Here is a 21608-nt window from a genome sequence, read left to right as displayed (position 1 = left end):
ACACACACACACACACACACACACACTGTCTCTCTTTACTCTCCCCAGCAACCTTACAAAGTAGATTATATTATTTGTCTCATTTTATAGATGACGAAAGTCATAGATAGATTATGCGATAAACCCAGAAGCACACAGTTAATATATGTTGGGGCCATGATTTCAACCCAGGCTGAATGGCCTCTGTGTGAGGTATTAACCACTGTTTTATGTACTGAGTGCTAGCTGCTTGACAAGAGAGAGTAATGGGACCTGAAGAATCCTCCCTAAAGGCATTTAAATTTATATTAAAACCAAAAACTTGTTAGCAAAAGAAAATATACCTGTAGACAGAATTAGGCCAAGAGACCAGCAGTTGTAACCTCTGATATAGCTATTAACTCACAACAAAAATCTATAGGAAAAAAACTAAGAATAAATTATTCTATCATGGGTGTCTGTCCTCATTCATACATAAAGTTTTAGCCACATTTGCATGAGAGGTTAGTTCCATTGCTGGCAGCTGAAGAAAGCAAGGATTTTGCTGCTAGTGCCAGTAACTATTTCTATTTGGTAGATAACAAAGCTGGCAGAGGTCCAGAACATTGTAGTAATATTGTTCCCCTTGTACTGATCCTAAGAGAGAGCCTGATTTTCAGATCCCTCAGACAGCTGCTCTGGGATGATGGAGAAATAGACCAGAGACCTATAAGCTTTTCATTTAGCTCAGACTTGTTAGTTCCTGTCCCTGCTTTTGCAGCTCCTGTTCTTACATTTCTTTTGCCCTTACATATCAATAAATAGGGTTTGATGGAATTTGAAATGGCACGTCATTGTTAAGTTGCTGCCCTCATGAGCAGCATTTTAAATATGTGAATGATGAATCTCTACAGTCATATTCCTATTTTTTAAAAAATCAATTTCTTCATGATTTAATTTTTTTCCCAGATCAGGTTTCATTGCTGCTGAAATTGAACCAATGGGCGTCTTCCAATTTTCCACTAGCTCAAGAAATATCATAGTGTCAGAAGATACACAGATGATCAGATTACATGTACAAAGACTATTTGGGTTCCACAGCGATCTTATTAAAGTTTCTTATCAGACCACTGCAGGAAGCGCCAAGCCACTGGAAGATTTTGAGCATGTTCAGAATGGGGAACTGTTTTTTCAAAAATTCCAAACTGAGGTTGATTTTGAAATAACCATTATTAATGATCAGCTTTCTGAGATAGAAGAATTTTTTTACATTAACCTTACTTCAGTAGAAATTAGGGGATTACAAAAGTTTGATGTTAATTGGAGCCCACGCCTGAATCTAGATTTCAGTGTTGCAGTGATTACAATATTGGATAATGATGACCTGGCAGGAATGGATATTTCCTTCACCGAGACAACTGTGGCTGTAGCAGTTGACACAACTCTCATTCCTGTAGAAACTGAATCCACCACATACCTCAGCACGAGCAAGACGACTACTATTCTGCAGCCAACCAACGTGGTTGCCATTGTTACTGAGGCAACTGGTGTATCTGCCATCCCTGAGAAACTTGTCACCCTTCATGGCACACCTGCTGTGTCTGAAAAGCCTGATGTGGCCACTGTAACTGCCAATGTTTCCATTCATGGAACATTCAGCCTTGGGCCATCCATTGTTTATGTTGAAGAGGAGATGAAGAATGGCACATTCAACACTGCAGAAGTTCTTATCCGAAGAACTGGTGGGTTTACTGGCAATGTCAGCATAACAGTTAAAACTTTCGGTGAAAGATGTGCTCAGATGGAACCAAATGCATTGCCCTTTTGTGGTATCTATGGGATTTCCAACCTAACATGGGCAGTTGAAGAAGAAGACTTTGAAGAACAAACTCTTACCCTTATATTCCTAGATGGAGAAAGAGAACGTAAAGTATCAGTTCAAATTTTGGATGATGATGAGCCTGAGGGGCAGGAATTCTTCTACGTGTTTCTCACAAACCCTCAAGGGGGAGCACAGATTGTGGAGGGGAAGGATGATACTGGATTTGCAGCTTTTGCCATGGTTATTATTACAGGTATATCTTTGAAATGATGGAGATAAAAATATACTTTTATGGTACATAATTTGTATTAAGATGAATCTAGCTTAAATTTAATGGAAGAAGGTGAAGTTCTTAAGTTATTCATAGGAATGCATTAAAGTGTTGTTTTTCTGTAGCATGGACCCATGACATGAACTCATGATGTGCTGTTCTGAGGGCCCTATAATTTAATGTACTATAAATGTCACTGAGATCAGAGCCAGTAATACAATCTATAAATCTATACTCTCACAATATAAAGAACGTTTAATTTAATCATCCAAACACATGATTGCCTATCCTGTTTTGAAACTTCATTCTAAATTTACCAGCTACTTTCAGTAATCCATCCTAAAGTCAAAGATCTCATTGGCAGGAAATTCTTTTTTTTTTTTCTGTTACCAGAAAGATTTAAACTGTTGCCTTTTGTTTTGCTTTTGTCCCAATGTAGTTGATATAGCCATCATACTATTGTGTATATACGTTACAATAGCTTAAAATTTTAATAATTTTTTTGTTTCTCATGTATCTTATGCAGTCTTTTCATGACAGTTTACAATTTACCTCTGAAATCATACTGTATTTTTTTTTTTTGGAGATGGAGTCTTGCTCTGTTGCCCAGGCTGGAGTGCAGTGGCATGATCACAGCTCACTGCAACCTCTGCCTCCCGGGTTCAAGCAGTTCTCTGACTCAGCTTCCTGAGTAGCTGGGATTACAGGCACCTGCCACCACGCCCGGCTAATTTTTTTTATTTTTAGTAGAGACAGGGTTTCATCATGTTGGCCAGCTGGTCTTGAACTCCTGACCTTGTGATCCACCTGCCTCAGCCTCCCAAAGTGCTGGGATTACAGGTGTGAGCCACTGCACCCGGCCTGAAATCATACTGTATTTCTTTAAATGAAATACATCAGCATGTCAATACCTTATAGGAATTAGAGAAGTGACAGGCTATCTCATGATTCTTTTCTTTTTTCATTTTTATGTTTTATTGTAAAGTGACAACTTATAATTGTACATATTTAGAGGGTACAAGGAATGATGTTATGATTTATAAATGCAGTGTAGAATAATTTAATCAAGCTAGTTAACATGTACATTACCTCAAGTACTTAACTTTTTTTATAGTGAGAATATTTCAAATTTACTATCTTAGAAACTTGGAAATGTACAGTACTCTATATTAACCATATTCACCATTCTGTGCAATAGACCTCAAAACATATTTTTGAGATTTGATGCTTCCTAGAGTTCGTATTTTATTTTAGCCACTCAGTTTTAATTCAGTCATAATTTTGCAATCTTTTAACTTCCTTTCATATGCTCAGCATTATCTCATTTATGTTAACCTACAAATTTACATCAATTAGTATGATTTATTCCTGTTTCTACAGTTTATGAAGTGTGTTGTAAATTCTTATTCTATTCTACAAGTTATTTACTGATTTTGATTCAAATTGGCTTAATGCCATTTATATATTTCTATTAAAATTAATTTGGTAGCCGGGCACGGTGGCTCACACCTGTAATCCCAGCACTTTGGGAGGCCGAGTCGGGCGGATCACGAGGTCAGGAGATCGAAACCATCCTGACTAACACGGTGAAACCCCATCTCTATTAAAAAAATACAAAAAATTTGCCAGGCATGGTGGCAGGCACCTGTCGTCCCAGCTACTCGGGAGGCTGAGGCAGGAGAATGGCGTGAACCCAGGAGGTGGAGCTTGCAGTGAGCCCAGATCACGCCACTACACTCCAGCCTGGGCGACAGAGTAAGACTCCGTCTCAAAAAAAAAAAATTAATTTGGCAGTCAGCATCCTCCTTCTCATTCTATGACACAGATATTTTATTACAGTTATTTGAATATAACCAGGGCTGATAGAAAAATACTTAACAATTAGTTTGGCACTGGCCAGGCCCATTAAAATGGCTTCTGGAGGTTCTTTGCTGTTCCAAGCCATACTCCATTAATTACTGGATCATGGGGAGGTCTTGTAGTCCTGGTTAGGGAAGTGGCAGAGGACTCTTTGGGGGCTCAGGACAGAAGTTAGGTACCAACTGGAATGGAAGTGCTTCCCTGTTTTATCAGACAATATAGCCTACCAGTGCCTACCCCTTCATCAGCTCTGAGCTTAGTTTTAACTCAACAGGCAAATGGTAACTCAGCTGAGCTCTGTGAGATTCTGTAATGTTTACCTTCCCTACATAAGGCACACTCAATCACACACCTGTTGCAAATGACCAATACCCTACCACAGCTACCACTAACGTCGTATGATGTAATTGGCCTGACTACACCACCAGGCACATTCACGTGGTCATAATACCTTAAGTTCCTTTACCTGCAAATGTTGCCCTCATCTTTTCCCTACCTGACATTTTTTTCTTAATAATATTTCTCACTTAACTGGATAATTAATTTTGCTGCATCCACCTACCTTTATAATCTTTTCACATTTAGATTTTAGAACAAAATTTCTGAGTAAGTCAGGGAAAAAATAGTTTATTTAGTTTTGATTTTGATCATTGGCACATTACAAGTCTGGAATCATTTTACTAGAAATTTGAAATCAAATTTATTATTGTAAATGTGACAAGGGAAGTGTTTTTTCATTAGAATCATGCTAGTTGCTATTGCCTTGGAAAAGGAAATGAGGGTTCTGCTGTGATAGTCTTGTAATCTACTTGAAGAGCCCAAATCCTCACTTAAGGTGACAAGAAAACAATTGCTGCCAAAGATAAAAAGTCAATGTCAGATTCTGATACCAGGCTACGAAGTGATTGCAGTGATTAATTGGTGAGGATGAGAATTGGCAGTCTGAAACAAAACACACATGAGACCCTAGGACAAATGTAGCCCATCACTTGCATGTCCCTAATAAAGGGGCTCCACATTTACTTTAAGACCAGGGAAATGGTCCAGGGGCTGATGACTACTAGTTCTTCCCTATCAGGACAGTTCAGTGGTTTTCTGTTTCCTTAACCCAACCTACTCCCTAATTTCAGAAGTTCTGTCTCCTTAGAATGCCAGGAATCAGGTTTCAGGGTGATGGGTACACATGATAATATGGTTTGGCTCTGTGTCCCCACTCAATTCTCATCTCCAGTTGTAATCCCCCAAATCCCCATGTGTCAAGGGTGGGATCTGGTGGGAGATTATTGGATCATGGGGGCAGTTTCCCCCATGCTGTTCTTGTGATAGTGAGTGAGTTCTCATGAGATCTGATGGTTTAAAAGTAGCACTTCCTTTGCTGTCTCTCTCCTGCCACCATATATGACGTGCTTTGCTTCCCCTTCCACCATGATTGTAAGTTTGCTGAGGCCTCCCCAGACATGCAAAACTGTGAATCAATTAAACCTCTTTTGTTTATAAATTACCTAATCTCAGGTAGCATCTTTATAGCAGCATAAAAATGAACTCATACACATGGTTTTTGAGGCCGATTGCTTTAGGATCATTGCTTCTAGGACCAATGCAAAACAGGGCCATGGAGAATAGAAAGCAGTCAGAACTATGCAGTGGTATTTCTCTAGTCTGAGAAGCTGGCTTAGTTGCTGCCTAGGGTTTGAAGTGATGATTTCTGTATAGTATGAACCCTAGTTTTGTTCCAGTTTAAACATTTTTTTTTTAGTATAATGGTACCCGTAACCTCAAGTGTTGCTTAGGAAAGTTTCTGATACCGAGATGCTCAGGAGTTCCTTAATATTTCTGTTTTGTTCTGGGGCAAATAGCTTCATGGATAGCATAGAGGGTCTTTTAATCAAACGTCTTATGTGAAGGTAAATCCGTTGAACAGAGTTCATTTATTTGACAAGTATTTATTCAACACTTACTATATGCTCAGTTCTGTTCTCGGAGCTGGGGATACAGTAGCGAATAAAAGTTGATGCTCTAGTAGGGCTTACATTCTGTGGGGGATATATAGCCTTAAAACAGATAAATATCTAAAATTTCAAGGACTGTCAAATATAAAGTAGGATCTTAATAGAAAGATGAATATGTGTGTGTCAGGGGGAAAGAGTGGGATTTGATGTTTTATTTCTTCTTTTCTTCTATTCCCAGTTAGACACCTTGATGTTATCACAGTTTAGTTTATTTTTAATAAAGATCTTTTAACAACTGTAGCTCTCCTCACCACCTGTGAATTTCTCACTTTTAAACCATCTGAGCTGGCAAGATTAGTGGAGCATGGGAGGTCTTTTAAATAATTCTTGAATATATTATAGCCCTCCATTCTTTTTTTCAGGGAGTGACCTTCACAATGGCATCATAGGATTCAGTGAGGAGTCCCAGAGTGGACTAGAACTCAGGGAAGGAGCTGATATGAGAAGATTGCACCTTATTGTCACAAGACAGCCAAACAGGTATGTGTATATATAGTATATGGAAGACGTAACATTCTGTGTGTCTGTACAAATGTAATTTCAATTCATACAATGGTGGAGGGCAGGGTAAGATAGAAGGAGGTAGTGTGGAATTTGGCACGTCTTCAGATGCTCTAGTTCTTAATCTGTGATTATGGTACTTCGTTTATGATCATAACTTAGGGTTACCTTGAGTGTTTTCTACTTCATAAAGTACCATACAAATATCAGACTATGTAGGTCATCACTTCATCATATTGCCTATTATCTGCTCACTCTACAAACATACCATTTTCCTGTGATGAAAACTTGGAGTACCAAAACTGTGTTTGCAACTTAAAACTGTATAGTAGCATCTTTAGATGCTCATCACATACACGTGCTTGGTATGCACACATGCACATGTGTATATATTACATTTTCCATTTTGGGCCTAAATAATCTGTGAGAATGTTGGTCTCCCTTTGCCCTATTTTACAATAGCAACCATTATGAGTGGAAGTGTTGTTTCTTTAGAAAAATCCTTTTTAAAAGAGAAATGAGGAACATTTACTTGCCTTTAGGAGCTCCCTATAATTCTCATTTTCACATTTTTTGGACATAATAGAAAAATATATTTTTTAAATTTTCTGTTTTTTTAAAAATTTTATTGTTATTATACTTTAAGATTTTTTAAATTTTATTATTACTATACTTTAAGTTTTAGGGTACATGTGCATAACGTGCAGGTTTGTTACGTATGTACACATGTGCCATGTTGGTGTGCTGCACCCAGTAACTCGTCATTTAGCATTAGGTATATCTCCTAATTCTATCCTTCCCCCCTCCCCCCACCCCACAACAGTCCCCAGTGGGTGATGTTCCCCTTCCTGTGTCCATGTGTTCTCATTGTTCAGTTCCCACCTATGAATGAGAACATGTGGTGTTTGGTTTTTTGTCCTTGTGATAGTTTGCTGAGAATGATGGTTTCCAGCTTCATCCATGTCCCTACAAAGGACATGAACTCATCATTTTTTATGGCTGCATAGTATTCCATGGTGTATATGTGCCACATTTTCTTAATCCAGTCTATCATTGTTGGAAATTTGGCTTGGTTCCAAGTCTTTGCTATTGTGAATAGTGCCGCAATAAACATATGTGTGCATGTGTCTTTATAGCAGCATGATCTATAGTCCTTTGGGTATATACCCAGTAATGGGATGGCTGGGTCAAATGGTATTTCTAGTTCTAGATCCCTGAGGAATTGCCACACTGACTTCCACAATGGTTGAACTAGTTTACAGTCCCACCAACAGTGTAAAAGTGTTCCTATTTCTCCACACCCTTTCCAGCACCTGTTGTTTCCTGACTTATTAATGATTGCCATTCTAACTGGTGTGAGATGGTATCTCATTGTGGTTTTGATTTGCATTTCTCTGATGGCCAGTGATGATGAGCATTTTTTCATGTGTTTTTTGGCTGCATAAATGTCTTCTTTTGAGAAGTGTCTGTTCATGTCCTTCACCCACTTTTTGATGGGGTTGTTTGTTTTTTTCTTGTAAATTTGTTTGGGTGCTTTGTAGATTCTGGATATTAGCCCTTTGTCAGATGAGTAGGTTGCGAAAATTTTCTCCCATTTTGTAGGTTGCCTGTTCACTCTGATGGTAGTTTCTTTTGCTGTGCAGAAGCTCTTTAGTTTAATTAGATCCCATTTGTCAATTTTGTCTTTTGTTGCCATTGCTTTTGGTGTTTTGGACATGAAGTCCTTGCCCATGCCTATGTCCTGAATGGTAATGCCTAGGTTTTCTTCTAGGGTTTTTATGGTTTTAGGTCTAACGTTTAAGTCTTTAATCCATCTTGAATTGATTTTTGTATAAGGTGTAAGGAAGGGATCCAGTTTCAGCTTTCTACATCTGGCTAGCCAGTTTTCCCAGCACCATTTATTAAATAGGGAATCCTTTCCCCATTGCTTGTTTTTCTCAGGTTTGTCAAAGATCAGATAGTTGTAGATATGCGGCGTTATTTCTGAGGGCTCTGTTCTGTTCCATTGATCTATATATCTGTTTTGGTACCAGTACCATGCTGTTTTGGTTACTGTAGCCTTGTAGTATAGTTTGAAGTCAGGTAGTGTGATGCCTCCAGCTTTGTTCTTTTGGCTTAGGATTGACTTGGCAATGCAGGCTCTTTTTTGGTTCCATACAAACTTTAAAGTAGTTTTTTCCAATTCTGTGAAGAAAGTCATTGGTAGCTTGATGGGGATGGCATTGAATCTCTAAATTACCTTGGGCAGTATGGCCATTTTCACGATATTGATTCTTCCTACCCATGAGCATGGAATGTTCTTCCATTTGTTTGTATCCTCTTTTATTTCCTTGAGCAGTGGTTTGTAGTTCTCCTTGAAGAGGTCCTTCACATCCCTTGTAAGTTGGATTCCTAGGTATTTTATTTTCTTTGAAGAATTGTGAATGGGAGTTCACTCATGATTTGGCTCTCTGTTTGTCTGTTGTTGGTGTATAAGAATGCTTGTGATTTTTGTACATTGATTTTGTATCCTGAGACTTTGCTGAAGTTGCTTATCAGCTTAAGGGGATTTTGGGCTGAGACAATGGGGTTTTCTAGATATACAATCATGTCATCTGCAAACAGGGACAATTTGACTTCCTCTTTTCCTAATTGAATACCCTTTATTTCCTTCTCCTGCCTAATTGCCCTGGCCAGAACTTCCAACACTATGTTGAATAGGAGTGGTGACAGAGGGCATCCCTGTCTTGTGCCAGTTTTCAAAGGGAATGCTTCCAGTTTTTGCCCATTCAGTATGATATTGGCTGTGGGTTTGTCATAGATAGCTCTTATTATTTTGAAATACGTCCCATCAATACCTAATTTATTGAGAGTTTTTAGCATGAAGGGTTGTTGAATTTTGTCAAAGGCTTTTTCTGCATGTATTGAGATAATCATGTGGTTTTTGTCTTTGGCTCTGTTTATATGCTGGATTACATTTATTGATTTGTGTATATTGAACCAGCCTTGCATCCCAGGGATGAAGCCCACTTGATCATGGTGGATAAGCTTTTTGATGTGCTGCTGGATTCGTTTTGCCAGTATTTTATTGAGGATTTTTGCATCAATGTTCATCAAGGATATTGGTCTAAAATTCTCTTTTTTGGTTGTGTCTCTGCCCGGCTTTGGTATCAGAATGATGCTGGCCTCATAAAATGAGTTAGGGAGGATTCCCTCTTTTTCTATTGATTGGAATAGTTTCAGAAGGAATGGTACCAGTTCCTCCTTGTACCTCTGGTAGAAATCGGCTGTGAATCCATCTGGTCCTGGACTCTTTTTGGTTGGTAAACTATTGATTATTGCCACAATTTCAGCTCCTGTTATTGGTCTATTCAGAGATTCAACTTCTTCCTGGTTTAGTCTTGGGAGAGTGTATGTGTTGAGGAATTTATCCCTTTCTTCTAGATTTTCTAGTTTATTTGCATAGAGGTGTTTGTAGTATTCTCTGATGGTAGTTTGTATTTCTGTGGGATTGGTGGTGATATCCCCTTTATCATTTTTTATTGTGTCTATTTGATTCTTCTCTCTTTTTTTCTTTATTAGTCTTGCTAGTGGTCTATCAATTTTGTTGATCCTTTCAAAAAACCAGCTCCTGGATTCATTAATTTTTTGAAGAGTTTTTTGTGTCTCTATTTCCTTCAGTTCTGCTCTGATTTTAGTTATTTCTTGCCTTCTGCTAGCTTTTGAATGTGTTTGCTCTTGCTTTTCTAGTTCTTTTAATTGTGATGTTAGGGTGTCAATTTTGGATCTTTCCTTCTTTCTCTTGTGGGCATTTAGTGCTATAAATTTCCCTCTACACACTGCTTTGAATGCGTCCCAGAGATTCTGGTATGTTGTGTCTTTGTTATCGTTGGTTTCAAAGAACATCTTTATTTCTGCCTTCATTTCGTTATGTACCCAGTAGTCATTCAGGAGCAGGTTATTCAGTTTCCATGTAGTTGAGTGGTTTTGAGTGAGATTCTTAATCCTGAGTTCTAGTTTGATTGCACTGTGGTCTGAGAGATAGTTTGTTATAATCTCTGTTCTTTTACATTTGCTGAGGAGAGCTTTACTTCCAAGTAAGTGGTCAATTTTGGAATCGGTGTGGTGTGGTGCTGAAAAAAATGTATATTCTGTTGATTTGGGGTGGAGAGTTCTGTAGATGTCTATTAGGTCCACTTGGTGCAGAGCTGAGTTCAATTCCTGGGTATCCTTGTTGACTTTCTGTCTCATTGATCTGTCTAATGTTGACAGTGGGGTGTTAAAGTCTCCCATTATTAATGTGTGGGAGTCTAAGTCTCTTTGTAGGTCACTCAGGACTTGCTTTATGAATCTGGGTGCTCCTGTATTGGGTGCATATATATTTAGGATAGTTAGCTCTTGTTGTTGAATTGATCCCTTTACCATTATGTAATGGCCTTCTTTGTCTCTTTTGATCTTTGTTGGTTTAAAGTCTGTTTTATCAGAGACTAGGATTGCAACCCCTGCCTTTTTTTGTTTTCCATTTGCTTGGTAAATCTTCCTCCATCCTTTTATTTTGAGCCTATGTGTGTCTCTGCACGTGAGATGGGTTTCCTGAATACAGCACACTGATGGGTCTTGGCTCTTTATCCAATTTGCCAGTCTGTGTCTTTTAATTGGAGCATTTAGTCCATTTACATTTATGGTTAATATTGTTATGTGTGAATTTGATCCTGTCATTATGATGTTAGTGGGTGATTTTGCTCATTAGTTGATGCAGTTTCTTCCTAGTCTCGATGGTCTTTACATTTTGGCATGATTTTGCAGCGGCTGGTACCGGTTGTTCCTTTCCATGTTTAGCACTTCCTTCAGGAGCTCTTTTAGGGCAGGCCTGGTGGTGACAAAATCTCTCAGCATTTGCTTTTCTGTAAAGTATTTTATTTCTCCTTCACTTATGAAGCTTAGTTTGGCTGGATATGAAATTCTGGGTTGAAAATTCTTTAAGAATGTTGAATATTGGCCCCCACTCTCTTCTGGCTTGTAGGGTTTCTGCCGAGAGATCCGCTGTTAGTCTGATGGGCTTCCCTTTGAGGGTAACCCGACCTTTCTCTCTGGCTGCCCTTAACGTTTTTTCCTTCATTTCAACTTTGGTGAATCTGACAGTTATGTGTCTTGAAGTTGCTCTTCTCGAGGAGTATCTTTGTGGCGCTCTCTGTATTTCCTGAATCTGAATGTTGGCCTGCCTTGCTAGATTGGGGAAGTTCTCCTGGATAATATCCTGCAGAGTGTTTTCCAACTTGGTTCCATTCTCCCCATCACTTTCAGGTACACCAATCAGACGTAGATTTGGTCTTTTCACATAGTCGCATATTTCTTGGAGGCTTTGCTCATTTATTTTTATTCTTTTTTTTCTAAACTTCCCTTCTCGCTTCATTTCATTCATTTCATGTTCCATTGCTGATACCCTTTCTTCCAGTTGATCGCATCGGCTCCTGAGGCTTCTGCATTCTTCACGTAGTTCTCGAGCCTTGGTTTTCAGCTCCATCAGCTCCTTTAAGCACTTCTCTGTATTGGTTATTCTAGTTGTACATTCTTCTAAATTTTTTTCAAAGTTTTCAACTTCTTTGCCTTTGGTTTGAATGTCCTCCCATAGCTCAGAGTAATTTGATCGTCTGAAGCCTTCTTCTCTCAGCTCGTCAAAGTCATTCTCCATCCAGCTTTGTTCCGTTGCTGGTGAGGAACTGCGTTCCTTTGGAGGAGGAGAGGCGCTCTGCGTTTTAGAGTTTCCAGTTTTTCTGTTCTGTTTTTTCCCCATCTTTGTGGTTTTATCTACTTTTGGTCTTTGATGATGGTGATGTACAGATGGGTTTTTGGTGTGGATGTCCTTTCTGTTTGTTAGTTTTCCTTCTAACAGACAGGACCCTCAGCTGCAGGTCTGTTGGAATACGCTGCCGTGTGAGGTGTCAGTGTACCCCTGCTGGGGGGTGCCTCCCAGTTAGGCTGCTTTGGGGTCAGGGGTCAGGGACCCACTTGAGGAGGCAGTCTGCCAGTTCTCAGATCTCCAGCTGCGTGCTGGGAGAACCACTGCTCTCTTCAAAGCTGTCAGACAGGGACATTTAAGTCTGCAGAGGTTACTGCTGTCTTTTTGTTTGTCTGTGCCCTGCCCCCAGAGGTGGAGCCTACAGAGGCAGGCAGGCCTCCTTGAGCTGTAGTGGGCTCCACCCAGTTCGAGCTTCCGGGCTGCTTTGTTTACCTAAGCAAACCTGGGCAATGGCAGGCGCCCCCTCCCCCAGCCTCGCTGCTGCCTTGCAGTTTGATCTCAGACTGCTGTGCTAGTAATCAGCGAGACTCCGTGGGCATAGGACCCTCCGAGCCAGGTGCGGGATATAATCTCGTGGTGCGCCGTTTTTTAAGCCGGTCCGAAAAGCGCAATATTTGGGTGGGAGTGACCCGATTTTCCAGGTGCGTCCGTCACCCCTTTCTTTGACTCGGAAAGGAAACTCCCTGACCCCTTGCGCTTCCCAAGTGAGGCAATGCCTCGCCCTGGTTCGGCTCGCGCACGGTGCACGCACCCACTGACCTGCGCCCACTGTCTGGCACTCCCTAGTGAGATGAACCCGGTACCTCAGATGGAAATGCAGAAATCACCCGTCTTCTGCGTCGCTCACGCTGGGAGCTGTAGACCGGAGCTGTTCCTATTCGGCCATCCTCCCTCCTCCTTCATGCGGCGTTATTTCTGAGGGCTCTGTTCTGTTCCATTGATCTGTATCTCTGTTTTGGTACCAGTACCATGATGCTTTGGTTACTGTAGCCTTGTAGTATAGTTTGAGGTCAGGTAGCGTGATGCCTCCAGCTTTGTTCTTTTGGCTTAGGATTGACTTGGCGATGCGGGCTCTTTTTTGGTTCCATATGAACTTTAAAGTAGTTTTTTCGAATTCTGTGAAGAAAGTCATTGGTAGCTTGATGGGGTTGGCATTGAATCTATAAATTACCTTGAGCAGTATGGCCATTTTCATGATATTGATTCTTCCTACCCATGAGCATGGAATGTTCTTCCACTTGTTTGTATCCTCTTTTATTTCATTGAGCAGTGGTTTATAGTTCTCCTTGAAGAGGTCCTTCACATCCCTTGTAAGTTGGATTCCTAGGTATTTTATTCTCTTTGAAGCAATTGTGAATGGGAGTTCACTCATGATTTGGCTCTCTGTTTGTCTGTTATTGGTGTATAAGGGTGCTTGTGATTTCTGTACATTGATTTTGTATCCTGAGACTTTGCTGAAGTTGCTTATCAGCTTAAGGAGATTCTGGGCTGAGATGATGGGGTTTTCTAAATATACAATCATGTCATCTGCAAACAGGGACAATTTGACTTCCTCTTTTCCTAATTGGATGCCCTTTATTTCCTTCTCGAAAAATATTATTTGTTTTTACATTCCTTATACAGAGTATTAGGATACTTATTCATTGTTGAATGGAGTGTATTCAAAGAAAACCACATAAGCCCTGAGGCTTAATCATCTTATCTGTAGTGAGGAAAATTGGTCATTTTCAGCATTATCAGTGGTAAAGTAAGTGCTATACTTTGGATGAAGAGGTACCATTTGGTATACTTTGGATGAAGAGGTACCATTATTTGATAATAAACTCTATTAGACATGGGGATGACACCCTCTGTTAAGGCATTGGTGGGTTTCTTGCTCACAGGGCCTTTGAAGATGTCAAGGTCTTTTGGCGAGTCACACTTAACAAAACAGTCGTCGTGCTCCAGAAGGATGGGGTAAACCTGATGGAGGAACTTCAGTCTGTGTCAGGGACCACAACCTGTACAATGGGTCAAACAAAATGCTTTATCAGCATTGAACTCAAACCAGAAAAGGTAAGAAATGAAGAGACACACTAGTGTCAACTTCTAATTATATTTCTTTAGAATTAATCATTTTAAAACCACTATTGAAACTTACACATTGTTGATAAGGAGATTCTTTGTGTTTTTCTTAGCCATAATGTCTAAATCTCTTTGCCGACAACAGACTTTAGACAGACTTGATTACATTATGGAATTTTGTAAATAAACTTGTCATTTTTCTATTTTTTTGTTTCTTGCCATTCTAAAATAACAACCATGTAGGTTTAACTTCTTTTATTTGTATTCTTGGTACAATTCTTTCCTTTTCTAGAAATAAATGTCTTATTCACAATTCTTTTTATTAGCCCCTTCCTACTTACATACAAAGAAAAAAATGTTTATCATTGCTTAATAAATGAACACATGCTTAATAAAAGACATGTCGATATGCTAACTCTTCTACACATTAAAATTAATAAAATATTAAGTATATGCTGTTAGAATCACATTTATCTTGCATGCTATCTCTTTTTTATATAACAATAACATTTCTTTCAGTATCACTATAAATTCAAATTCAAATAATTTTTATTACTTACTAAGTGATTTTCTTTTTGGTATTCAAATAGTCATGGCATGGCCACTGGTAGTCTTATTAAGCTGGTCTTTTGTCTTTTCAATATTACTTTTAAAATATCTGGAAGCATAGTTGCTTTATAGCAATAACAAATATTCTAGAGCTGTCTTGATTTTTTCCCTGATGTAAGACAGCCAATTAACTAGTGTCAAAGGACTTGATTTCTTTGATCAGAAAGGATTTTAGAGATCTATATGTATGTACTAGAGCTATATAGGAAAGTTGATGCAGGCAAATGTGTTGCTGTTGTGGCCACCTTCGTGGTGGTAGTGCTGGAAAATTTATTTTCCTTAAAGCCTTGAATCCCCACTCTTTTTCGTAGTTTAGCATATCACATCATTGTTTTTTGCTTTTCTTGAGTTGAGTTATCATCAGCTACTAAAACTTTCTGTCACACTGACAATGAGGAACTGAAATTTCAATACTCAAGACATTTGATCATATAGTATGTCCTCACTTCACGTCCTCAATAGGCTCTTGGAAACTGCAACTTTATGTGAAACAATGTGCTGTATAATGAAACCAATTTTACCATGGACTAATTGATATAAACAACAGTTGACTTCCTACTGCACACAGTATGTCCTTTCATTTAAAGTTGCTGTTTCCAAGAACCTGTCATGGTTAAGTGAAGACTTACTGTATTCTACTTGAATTTAAACTCTTCTTCATGCATTTCTTCCAAATATTTTTACGCTTCCATCAACCCTCTCAACCCCATATTTCTTTTTTTTTTATTTTTTGAGGTGGAGTCTCACTCTGTTGTCCAGGCTGCAGTGCAGTGCTGCGATCTCGGCTCACTGCAACCTCCACCTCCTGAGTTCAAGCGATTCTCATGCCTCAGCCTCCTGAGTAGCTGGGATTATAGGTGCACACCACCATGCCCGGCTAATTTTTGTATTTTTAGTAGAGACGGGGTTTCACCCTGTTGGCCTGGCTAGTCTGGAACTTATAGCCTCAAGCGATCTGCCCACCTTGGCCTCCCAATGTGCTGGGATTACAGGCATGAGTCAGCATGCCCAGCCTCCATATTTCTTAACTATAGCTTTCCCTTAATCAAAATACCACTTTCTCCATGATGCCTCCCATGAAACCTCTAGTTGGAGTCGTTGATTCTCTAAATTTATAAAACATTATCTGTACCTTTCCTATGGAAATTATCAGTTATATGCAGTGTTACAACTTATGCATAGTTTATATAGACTATAAGACTGTTAGCTGTTCAAAAATTAGAATATGGTTTTGCATTCTCCATAAATATGTTTTACATACATGAATTACTAAATATTATATTGTGCATTTTATCTCAAATAGGATTTTTGGTGAATTAGAATACTGATACGATCTCACTAGGCTTTAAACATCTGTCTCGTACAGTAGATGTTAAACTTGTAATTCTAAGAAGAGAGAGGAGAAGAGCCATTAGGAGTGGGCTTGGGCAAGCTGAATAAAGAGAAATAGGAAAGTTAAAGTATAGGTGGGGTTAGGGTAGACTACTTCCTCTGAGCTTGCCCTCCTTGCAGAAGAATATATAATTAAGGGGTAAGAAAATGTTGTATGCAATACATGGGATGCTAACTGTATATATTTGTTTTCCTAACTAGAGAAATGCTACTGAGCCCATTATCAAAAGTTTCAGTTAGGTAAGAGAAAAAAATTAGTCACACCTCTTCTTTCTCTTTCACATATGATATTCAAATTGTAGAGTTTTCTTCTGCATTCTGAGAAGCAGCTAATTTTCAAGACATTTTTTCCCTCATTATCTTTTCACCTGTTAAAAAGCAAGGAACAAGCAAGGTTAATATATATTCTAGTTTCATTAAGAGGAAATTTAAAAAGAGAGAAGATGGAAGATGATTATTTTCTCATGAAAATGAAAAAGTGTTTTTCAAAAAGTACTATGAACTTTTGATATACATTTTAACATTTTACATGTTATTAGTAGAAGGGAATTTATTACTCGTCCAGTTCAAATTATTATTATGTCAGATAAACTGAGACCTAATGATATACACAATACATGTTCTGTGACAATATTCTTCTGTAGTGGGCTTTGAGAAATTATTTGGAGGTCCTAGTAGAGCCACCCAATTATTGCTAGATTTTTGACCTAAGCACCATCTTCTTCATTTTTTGTCAAAGGAAAGACATCAGTTACACTGAACTTATTCTTGGAGTCACTGGAGTCAGTTTAAGAGTTAGGGTTCTGATAATGGAAGTCTTTAGTTCAAATATTAACTCTTCTACCAATTAGCTGGGTGACATTGGACAGGTTGCTTAGCCTTCCTGAGCCTCCCAGGTTTAACGGGGTTAATAACAGGGCTGTGAGGCAGATAAAGAAAATAATGAGAAGTTCTTAGCACAGCTCTCGGCAGAGTTGGCCCTTCATAAGAGATGGTGAGTATTGCGATTATTCAGAATGGATGGAGATGGAGCCCGAGGGAATGCAATGACTTGAGTAATAACTACATCAACACAAGTGGTAGAAGAGTTACAGATATAGCAGACACAACAAATGCACCCACAGAATTACACCACTCATTAATGGCAGTGTCCCTCACCTCAATCCAGTCTATTGGCACTCAAAGTTTTTTGACTCTGTCCTATCTCAGATTATCATCTCTACAGTTTTTCAATACTTTCACTTTTGAATTATGACGAATTTAAGTAACTCGCCCAATTCAATTACTGGGCCAAGATTAGAACTCATCTCTTGAATTCCAGTCCATTTCCCCTTTTCCTGATTATTTATCTTATGATTCTATATTAGTGAAATGTAAAAGGTAACAACTTAGGAAGCATGCTCTTAACCACAAAATCTGTTTAAATCCAGTGTTTAAATATTTGTTGCAAATATTTTCAAAAATATTTAAGTAAGGTATTGTTTCAGTGTTACTTTGGTTTTTCTATTGCTGGATAGTTCTGGTCCCTGGAAAAATCATCTTACACTAGTTAGGGCAAAAGATCATCCTGGGATGCTTCTGACCTAACCAGGAAAAGAACCTGCTGGGAATTACACATGGAATGGGCTCTTATGAGGTCTCTGTCATTTTTAGGAGTCTAGGGAGGTTCACATATGATCTGCAAGTCTTGATTTCTCATTAGACTTCAGAAATATTGTTTCAATAGAGTGTTTATTTCTAAGACTGGAAGACTCTTTATGTTACTAGTCTAATGATATGTAGGCACCCATCTGTACACTGTTCAATTTCAGATGATTCTTAACTTAGATTATAACATATTATTTTGTTTGTAGGTGGCTATAAGTATGTTCTAATCATCATCACAATGAAAAAGGAATATTTTTCTAGAAAATAAAAGTCTGTTGGAATGTAACATACCAAAATCCTTAGTTAAAAGAAACTACTTTGAATTCAAGCTCGCTTGGCCATACTAGGTCTTGAATATAGTTACTATACTTTGATAGTGCTTTAGTTTATTGTATTTGCCAAATGTAGTTTCTCAAAAGTGGACATAGTACAATTATTTCCATATTTCAATATCAACTGACAGTTAATCAGCAACAGTAAAGAATGATATGTGCCACAGAAAAAACTAAATGTTTTTTCAGAAAACAAAAGGAGATTAAGTTGATTTATGCTATAACTAAGATATAACTTACTTATAAACACTTGGATAATTCTGAAGGGTTGGTTGTATCATTTCATGATGTAATAGTTATCATTAAAATGGTCACAAAACATAATGGTCATTGCTGGTAGGTAAAAATGATACATTATATCAAAGTAGACAATGTCACTGCAGTTGTAAAGGCATCAGCTTAGCTCCTTTGAGTTATGACAGATGGGTAACAATATTGCTAAGATTTGTGGATGATTTTGTTAAGAGTGAATCATTAGTAAAAACAGGTGATTGCCAATATGTTATAAAATTGAATTCAGGCTTTAGAAAATAAATTATTTGAGACTGTCGAGAAGGAACCAAGGTGAAACATGAGCAAACTGTAACCAGCAGACTACATTTAGACTATATACTGAATTTTGGAAAATTTTGAAAAATACGTAAAACTTCAGAATTGACTATTATAAATATTTGATTATATTTATTTAAAACACTTTAAAAATAAAAGAAATAAAAATAGAACCTTACAAAATTGAAGATCCATTTTTTCCCCCCTCCTCAGTAATATTCTCCAACTCCACTCCCTGCCCTGTCCCCACCCAAACCCTCCACCCAAGGCAACTGCCGTCAGGGTGTGGTAGTTAAAAAAGAAAACTTTACATAAATATGTATCTATTAATAAAATATAGTAAGCTTTGTGTAGTTTTAACTTTACTTTTATGGTATCATGCTATACATATCATTATACAGCTTGATATTTTCACTGACATATTTTGAGATGCATCTGTGTTAAAAAACATTGAATTAGTTTATTCCTTTTAACTACTTTATAGTGTTTTGTGGTATGAATACATTTAATTTGTTTTTTTGCTGATCGTAGTATACATAGGTTGTTTCCTGACATTGATTTTCTAGTAAGAAGCTCGCCCAGAGAAAGTAAATGTATTTTTAAAGAAAGACCAAAAATAAATGTCATGATAATCTAAGAATTTAATTCCGTAATTATACAGAATATATCTCTAGATTTATATATTTATTTCTCTAAAAATGTATATGAATTATACAATATTTAAATATCAGAACTATCTACAGATAGAAATATATTAGTAATAGTTGTTTTTTTTTCCTTTTTCTCATTGTCAGATACCACAGGTTGAAGTGTATTTTTTTGTGGAACTATATGAAGCTACTGCTGGAGCAGCAATAAACAACAGTGCCAGATTCGCACAGATTAAAATCTTAGAAAGTGATGAATCTCAAAGCCTTGTGTATTTTTCTGTGGGTTCTCGGCTGGCAGTGGCTCACAAAAAGGCCACTTTAATCAGTCTGCAGGTGGCCAGAGATTCTGGGACAGGACTAATGATGTCTGTTAACTTTAGTACCCAGGTAAGCATGGAATATATATACATACACGTTATGGTTTTCTTCTTTAACTACAGCAAGAGTAATGACATAGGGAATAATTGATACATTATTTTCTGAGGATAACATCGTAATTCACTTTTTATTCATTACATTAAGCTTTATCCTTGAAACAGCTCAGCTTTTCACTCATCAGTAACAGATCATGTTTTAAAACGACAGACTTTTCTTTTTTCTCTCTTTTGACAAGATTGATTATACAGTGCAAACTATCTTACATAAATCTGTTTTATAAAATCTCTAGGGAGTTAAAATTTCTTCAGAATGTAACTGTTGAAGGCCAGAAGCAGAAAGTGAGGATCTTGTTATGTTTTGTTTCCAAAACAGTTGAAAATTTTCTTTTTCAGAACCTCCAACACTAGCTGATCTTTACACTTCTTCAAATCCATGTGTTCACAAAGCCTCACTGCCACTTTTTTCACATCCATCCTCTTAGGTGACATCAGATAAAAGACAGGGAGGCTATCTGGGGACTCAGAAGATCAATGCTGCATAACACTAAGTCACCAGACCGTGGGCTTGGCCCCAACAATACCATATACCTTTCAGCCTTATTTTTTTGCTTTTGTTTTAGCAGTGAAACTCTAATATAGTAAAGCAAAAATCTGTCCCTACTCTGCTTGAAGCATGATTGTTAGGATCATAGCTGACCCACCTTAGTCCTCTCTTTGTTCCCCTTACTTTATATAACTTCAGGAAACCCACTATTTGAAAACTGCCATTCTGGACAGCTCTTCTATTTCCAATGTTTCAAGATTCCAAACCAGATGAATCCTTGGGCCTTAAGATTTCAGTTTCATTAAAAGTTCCCTTTAGTACCTGCTTGGTTGTGTCACCATTGGGTGGCTCAAACAGGACATTCTGTGCATAAAACAGAACATATGTGTGGCCAGTATGTTGTAGCAGTTACATGAGTCAAGATGAGAGAATAGGCCTCAAGCTGTGGATATTAAGCTGTTCTGAAAGTTGGCCAGGCAGTAAAACTTATCTTTATGACAGAGTCCACAGTGCAGCAAACAAAAAGAAAACTCCCTATTATATGAGACCCTAGAAATAAAGTCTGTTCTAAATAGCACAAAGTGAAGTATGTTGATTTACAGTAGGAAGACTTGAGTATTTTTTATTGGAGTATTTAAGATAGAAGATAAATTATAGAAGTCTGTTTCATTCTTCCTCTTCTCCCATAAAATGTATATCGTTATAACTTACTACTTTGGAGAATGGAAGAAGGGGGACTGGAAATGAAAAACCAGATGATAAAAGAGATTTGAGGCACATCTTAAGCGAGTTTATGTGCTCAGTCAGATGAGAGGGGAATTGAAGTTGCCAAAAGAAGAATCTGAAGGCCAGCAACTCTATCATATTTATTTATATGTTTTCTAGATTCTTCATAAGTGATTCTTTGCAAAATGCATGCTGTCACTAGTGTATAACTCATAAAGGGCACTTATTTATGGAACAATATATTTTTAGGAATTTCCAGTTTTCCCTATTGAAATGGTTAATTTTATATGTCAACTTGACTGGACCACAGAGTACCCATATATCTGGTCAAACATTATTCTAAGTGTTTCTGTGAGGGTTATTTTTTGGAATGAGATTGGCGTGTAAATCAGTAGACTGAGTAAAGCAGATTGCCTTCATAATGTGGGTGAGCCTCATACCATCAGTCAAAGTCCTGAATAGACCAAAAAGCCTGGCCCTCCTTTAAGTAAGAGAGAATTTTTCCTGTCTGATAGGCT

General features: G+C 37.9%; 1 protein-coding gene across 3 annotated transcripts in view; it reads left to right on the top strand.

The window, feature by feature from the left end:
* ADGRV1 (adhesion G protein-coupled receptor V1) overlaps positions 1-21608 on the top strand; it is a 602883-nt gene that overhangs the window by 251342 nt on the left and 329933 nt on the right. For 2 of the 3 annotated variants that reach the window (XM_003822773.3, XM_055112209.1), the window contains exons 74-77: positions 928-2033; positions 6283-6400; positions 14084-14255; positions 19588-19830. In XM_003822773.3, the coding sequence (XP_003822821.2) occupies positions 928-2033; positions 6283-6400; positions 14084-14255; positions 19588-19830 (1639 nt within the window). The remainder of the gene's footprint in view (positions 1-927; positions 2034-6282; positions 6401-14083; positions 14256-19587; positions 19831-21608) is intronic. The other variant, XM_055112210.1, reaches the window with a different exon arrangement.

Source organism: Pan paniscus, chromosome 4 (genome assembly GCF_029289425.2).
Source record: "Pan paniscus chromosome 4, NHGRI_mPanPan1-v2.0_pri, whole genome shotgun sequence".
Classification (NCBI taxonomy): Eukaryota; Metazoa; Chordata; class Mammalia; order Primates; family Hominidae; genus Pan; species Pan paniscus.
Note: the sequence above shows the minus strand (reverse complement) of the source record. Positions and strands in the feature narration are given on the sequence as shown.